Source organism: Coturnix japonica, unplaced genomic scaffold, assembly GCF_001577835.2.
Source record: "Coturnix japonica isolate 7356 unplaced genomic scaffold, Coturnix japonica 2.1 chrUnrandom1039, whole genome shotgun sequence".
Classification (NCBI taxonomy): Eukaryota; Metazoa; Chordata; class Aves; order Galliformes; family Phasianidae; genus Coturnix; species Coturnix japonica.
Window position 1 is genome coordinate 1 of NW_015440380.1, and position 5,963 is coordinate 5,963.

General features: G+C 55.7%; 1 protein-coding gene across 1 annotated transcript; it reads right to left on the reverse strand.

Moving 5' to 3' along the window:
* Window positions 1-675: 675 nt before the first annotated feature.
* Window positions 676-3,571, reverse strand: GPHA2 (glycoprotein hormone subunit alpha 2). Its single transcript, XM_032441962.1, has 3 exons — window positions 3,442-3,571; window positions 2,590-2,747; window positions 676-744 (listed from the first exon to the last, which is right to left on the reverse strand). Exons 1-3 carry the CDS (start codon window positions 3,521-3,523, stop codon window positions 676-678), a joined length of 309 nt encoding a protein of 102 aa, XP_032297853.1. The 5' UTR covers window positions 3,524-3,571.
* Window positions 3,572-5,963: the final 2,392 nt, after the last annotated feature.

Here is a 5,963-nt window from a genome sequence, read left to right on the forward strand (position 1 = left end):
CATGAACCCCATGACCCAACCCCAGCAGTCCCATAAGCCCACCCCACAAGCCCCATAACCCACCCCACAGCCCCATAACCCACCCCACAGCCCCATAACCCACCCCATAACCCCATAACCCACCCCATAACCCCACCATAACCCCATAACCAACCCACAGCCCCTAACTCACCCCAAACCCCATAACCCCACAGCCCCGATTAACATCACCCCACAGCCCCATTAACCCACCCCATAGATCCCCATAACCACCGCACAGCCCCATACCCACCCCACAAGCCCGCATGAACTCACCCACAGCCTCATAAACCTCCACCCCACAGCCCCATAATCTGCACCCCTACGATGCCCCAATTTAGACCCACCCCTCACATGCCCCCATATAACTCCACAGCCCATAACCCCGACAGCCCCATAAACTCACCCCACAGCCCCATAACTCACCCACAAGCCCAGTAACCCGCCCCACAGCCCCATAACCCACCCATTAACTCACCCCCACAGCCCAATAACCCACCCCATAACCCCATAACCAAAACCCACAGCCCCATAACCGCACCCATAACCCACCCCATAAATCACCCCACAAGCCCCTACCTCACCCCGATACCACCCCATAACCCGCCCCATAGACCTCCAATGCCCAGCCCCCCCCTAGCACTGGTTCGCGCGGGATCATCCCGTTGCCGTCACGGTTTGTAGGGTCACACTGCGACCGTCGGGACACGAGACGGTGACAGAGAGCTGAGGGGAGAACAGGAGGTGTATTGGGGCGGGATTATGGGGTTATGGGTGGGATATGGTGGTCAAGAGCCAGCTATGGAGTCTGCTATGGTGGTCTCAATGGTGTCTCTATGGGTTCTCTATGGGGTTCTATGGGGTCTTTCTATGTGTAGTCTCTGTGTCCTTATGGGGTCTCTATGGAGGTCTCTATGGGGTCTTGGCGCGTCTTGATGGGTCGCCTATTGGGTCTCTTGGGGTCCCTATGGTCTCTATGGGTCTCGTTATGGGTCCCTATGGGCGTCTATTTAGGGTCTTCTATCTGTCTCTATGCGGGTCAATGATGGGTCTCTATGGGGTCTATGGGGTATCTATGGGATCTATGGGATCTATGGGGTCTCTATGGGTCCCTATGGGTCTCTATGGGGTCGCTATGGGCTTCTATGTGTCTCTATGGGGTCTCTATGTGTCTCTGTGTCTCTATGGGTCCCTATTGGTCCCTTTGGGGCTCTATGGGGTCTCTATGGGTCTCTATGGGTCCCTATGGGTCCCTATAGGTCTCTATGGGTCCCTATGGGTCTCTATGGGGTCTCTATGTGTCCCTATGTGTCTCTATGGGTCCCTATGGGGTCTATGGGGTCTCTATGGGTCCCTATGGGTCTCTATGGGTCTCTATGGGTCCCTATGGGTCTCTATGGGGTCTCTATGTGTCTCTATGTGTCTCTATGGGGTCTCTGGGTCTCTATGTGTCCCTATGGGTCTCTATGGGATCTCTATGGGTCTCTATGGGTCCCTATGGGGTCTATGGGTCCCTATGAGTCTCTATGGGTCTCTATGTGTCTCTATGGGGTCTATGGGGTCTCTATGGGTCTCTATGGGGTCTCTAAGGGTCCCTATGGGTCTCTATGGGATCTCTATGGGTCCCTATGGGTCTCTATGGCGTATCTATGGGTCCCTATGGGGTCTCTATGGGGTCTCTATGGGTCCCTATGTGTCTCTATGGGTCTCTATGGGGTCTCTATGGGGTCTCTATGTGTCCCTATGTGTCTCTATGGGTCCCTATGGGTCTCTATGGGTCCCTATGGGGTCTATGGGGTCTCTATGGGTCCCTATGGGTCTCTATGGGGTCAGTGGGTCTCTATAGGTTTCTATGGGGTCTCTGGGTCTCTATGGGTTATCTATGGGGTCTATGGGGTCTCTATGTGTCTCTATGGGGTCTCCATGGGGTCTATGGGGTCAGTGAGTCCCTATGGGTCTCTATGGGGTCTCTATGGGTCTCTATGTGTCTCTATGGGGTCTCTATGGGGTATCTATGGGATCTATGGGGTCTCTATGGGTCTCTATGGGTCCCTATGGGTCTCTATGGGTCCCTATGGTCTCTGATGGTCTCTTTATGGGGTCTCTATTGTCTCTATCGGGTCTCTATTGGGTATCTATGGATCCTATGGGGTCTCTATGGGTCTCTATGGGTCTCTATGGGTCCCTATGGGGTCTCTATGGGTCTCTATGGGTCCCTATGGGTCTCTATGGGTCTCTATGGGGTCTCTATGGGGTCTATAGGGTCTCTATCTGTCTCTATGGGGTCAATGGGTCTCTATGGGTCTCTATGGGGTCTATGGGGTATCTATGGGATCTATGGGATCTATGGGGTCTCTATGGGGTCTCTATGGGTCTCTATGGGTCTCTATGGCGTCAGGGGTCTCTATGGGGTCCCTATGGGGTCCCTATGGGGTCTCTATGGGTCCCTATGGGTCTCTATGGGTCTCTATGGGTCTCTATGTGTCCCTATGGGTCCCTATAGGTCCCTATGTGTCTCTATGGTTACCTATGTATCCCTATGGTCCCTATGGTTATTATGGGATGTCGCACCTTTCGCGCGCTCCCGATGGTGCAGCACCGCGCGGCGGAAGTGACGCGGTGCCACGTGACCAACGTGACCGCGCGCCGAGCCGGGAACGCGCCCGATTCACAATGACCCGAACAGCCAATCAGCGACGGGGAGACTGCGCATGCGCCCTGCGGCACTCCTGGAACACAGTGACGTCACCGCGCGGCCCGGTCACGTGGTCAAACCATAGACCCCCATAGAGACCCCATAGAGACCCATAGGAACCCATAGAGACCCATAGAGACCCCATAGAGACCCATAGAGACCCATAGAGACCCATAGAGACCCCATAGAGACCCATAGAGACCCATAGAGACCCATAGGAACCCATAGAGACCCATAGAGACCCCATAGAGACCCATAGAGCCCCATAGAGACCCATAGAGACCCCATAGAGACCCTATAGAGACCCCATAGAGACCCTATAGAGACCCATAGACCCCATAGAGACCCCATAGAGACCCATAGAGACCCACAGAGACCCCATAGAGACCCATAGAGACCCCATAGAGACCCATAGGGACCCATAGAGACCCATAGAGACCCCATAGACCCCATAGAGACCCATAGGGACCTATAGAGACCCCATAGAGATCCCACTGACCCCATAGACCCAAAGTGACCCCATAGACCCCCATAGGGACCCCATAGAGACCCCATAGAGACCCATAGAGACCCATAGAGACCCCATAGAGACCCATAGAGACCCATAGAGACCCCATAGACCCCATAGAGACCCATAGACCCCATAGGGTCCCTAAGGGGGGGGTATCCCCTATGAGGGTCTATGGGGGGGGGGGGCTGTTGATCCCTATGGGGGTCTCGGTTCTCACGCCTCATCCTGCAGCCCGGGCCGGGCCCGGCGGGGAGGGGGGGCGGCAACAGGAGCAGCAGGAAGAGACGGAGGGCGGCCATGATGGATGGGGTGGGTTATGGGGGCGGCCATGATGGATGGGGGGGGTTATGGGGGGCGGCCATGATGGATGGGGTGGGTTATGGGGCCCTAATCGGGGGGTCCTCCAGGAGCTGCAATACCAAGAGCGGCCACAAGGGGGCGATAAGCGCGGATAGAGCGAACCCGGAAGTGAGGGGAGGAATAAAGAGGGGGCGGTGAGCGGCCAATGGGGAGAGAGAGGAGGCGGGGTTAAGGGGAAGTGAGCCAATAGGAAGCGAGGAGAGCGGATGGGGTGGGAGGAGGGCGGGGCTTAGCGCGGCGCGGCCAATAGGATGCGAGCTGAAGGCGGAAGTGGAGAAAAAACACCGGAAACAGGAAGTAGAAGCTTCGGATTGGGGCAGAGGCAACCAATGGCGTGCGGGGGAGGGCGGGGCTTAGAGGATAAGAGCCAATGGGAGGCGGGGGGCGGGGCTTGTGTCGGCCATGGGGCTGCTGAGCATCCTGAAGAAGATGCGGGAGCGGGAGAAGGAGCTGAGGCTGCTCGTGCTGTGGGCGGGACTTCCGGGATAGGGAGGGCACTTCCGGGGGGTGGGGAAGGGGAACTTTCCGGGGGCGGGGGGCTACTTGGAACGGCCAATGAGGAGCGAGGGTGGGGAGGAGGGCGGGCTTAAGTGAAGGGGCGGGGCCTAAAGGGGGTGTGGTCACGTGGTGGCGGCTTGTCGTGGGGGGCGGGGCCTCTATGGGGTCTATGGGGTGAATGGATGGGGCACAATGGGGGCTCTATGGGTCTCTATGGGGTCAATAGGGTGTCTATGGGTCTCTATGGTCTCTATGGGTCCTCTATGGTCCTCTATGGTCCTCTATGGGGTCGCTATTCGGTCTTTATGGGGTCTCTATGGGTCTCTATGGGTCTCTATGGGGTCAATAGGGTCTCTATGGGTCTCTATGGGGTTTGTATGGGTCTCTATGGGGTCTCTATGGGGTGCTTCTATGGGGCTCTAGTCTCTATGGGTGTCTATGGGTCTCTATGGGGTCCCTATGGGTCTCTATGGGGTCAATGGGGTCTCAATGGGGTCTATGGGGTGAATGGGGGTCTCTATGGGGCTCTATGGGTCTCTATGGGTCTCTATGGGTCCTATGGGTCTCTACCTGGGGTCCTCTATGGGGCTCTATGGGGCTCTATGGGTCTCTATGGGTCCTCTATTGGGTCCCTATTGGGTCTCTATGGGGGTCTCTATGGGGCTCTATGGGGCTTCTATGTGGGTCTTCTATAGGTCTCTATGGGGTCCCTTAATGGGTCTCTATGGGTCTTCTATGGGTCTCTATGGGGTCCCTATGGTGGTCTCTATGGGGTCTCTATGTGGGTCCCTATGGGTCTCTATGGGTCAATGGGCGTCTTCAATGCGGGTCTACATGGGGTGAATGGGGGTCTCTATGGGTTGTCTTCTATGGGGTCACTAGGGTTTTATGGGGGTCTCTATGGGGTCTCTATGGTCTCTATGCCGGGTCACTTGGGGTCTCTGTGGGGCTATGGGTCTCTGGTGGGTCCTCTATGGGGTCTCTATCGGTCTCTATGGGTGTCCTGTGGGTCAATGGGGTCTCTATGGGGTCAATAGGGTCTCAATGGGTCTCTATGGGTCTCTATGGAGTCTCTATGGGGTCTATGGGGTGAATGAATGGGGTTTCTATGGGGTCTGCTTATGGTCTCTATGGGGTCCTACTGGCTCTCTATGGGTGTCTATGGGTCCATATGGGGGTTCTATGAGTCTCTATGGTCTCTATGGGGTCAATAGGTGTCTCTAATGGGTCTCTATGGGGTTCTATGGGTCCCCTTATGGGGGTCTTCTAATGGGGCTCTATGGCGTCTCTTGGGTCATCTATGTGTCTCTTATGTACTTATGGGTCCTCTATGGTGTCCGCTATGGGTCTCATATGGGGTTCAATGGGGTCTCCCTATGGGTCTCTATGGGTCACTATGTGTCTCTATGTACTCTATGGGTTCTCTGTTGCTCTCTATGGGGTGTCTATGGGGTCAATAGGGTCTCTATGGGTCTCTATGGGGTCTATGGGGTCTCTATGGGGTCTATGGGGTTGCTATCGGTCTCTATGGGTCTCTATAGGGTCAATGGGGTCTCTATGGGGTCTATGGGGTTGCTATCGGTCTCTATGGGTCTCTATTAGGTCTCTATGGTCTCTATGGGTCTCTATGGGTCCTCTATAAGGGTCTCTATGGTCTCCTATGGGTCTATAGGGTCCTCTATGGGTGACCAATGGGATCTATGGGGTGTCTGGCTTGGATCTATGGGTCCAAGGCTGCCCCCTAAAGTGTGGGTCTTGGCAGCGGGTTCTGGACAACGCCGGAAGACGACGCTGCTGAAAACGGATTCCAAAATGGGGAAGATGTGAGTGGAACAGCCCCACGCTTGGGCTTCAAACATCAAGACCTACAGCACCGCGGGT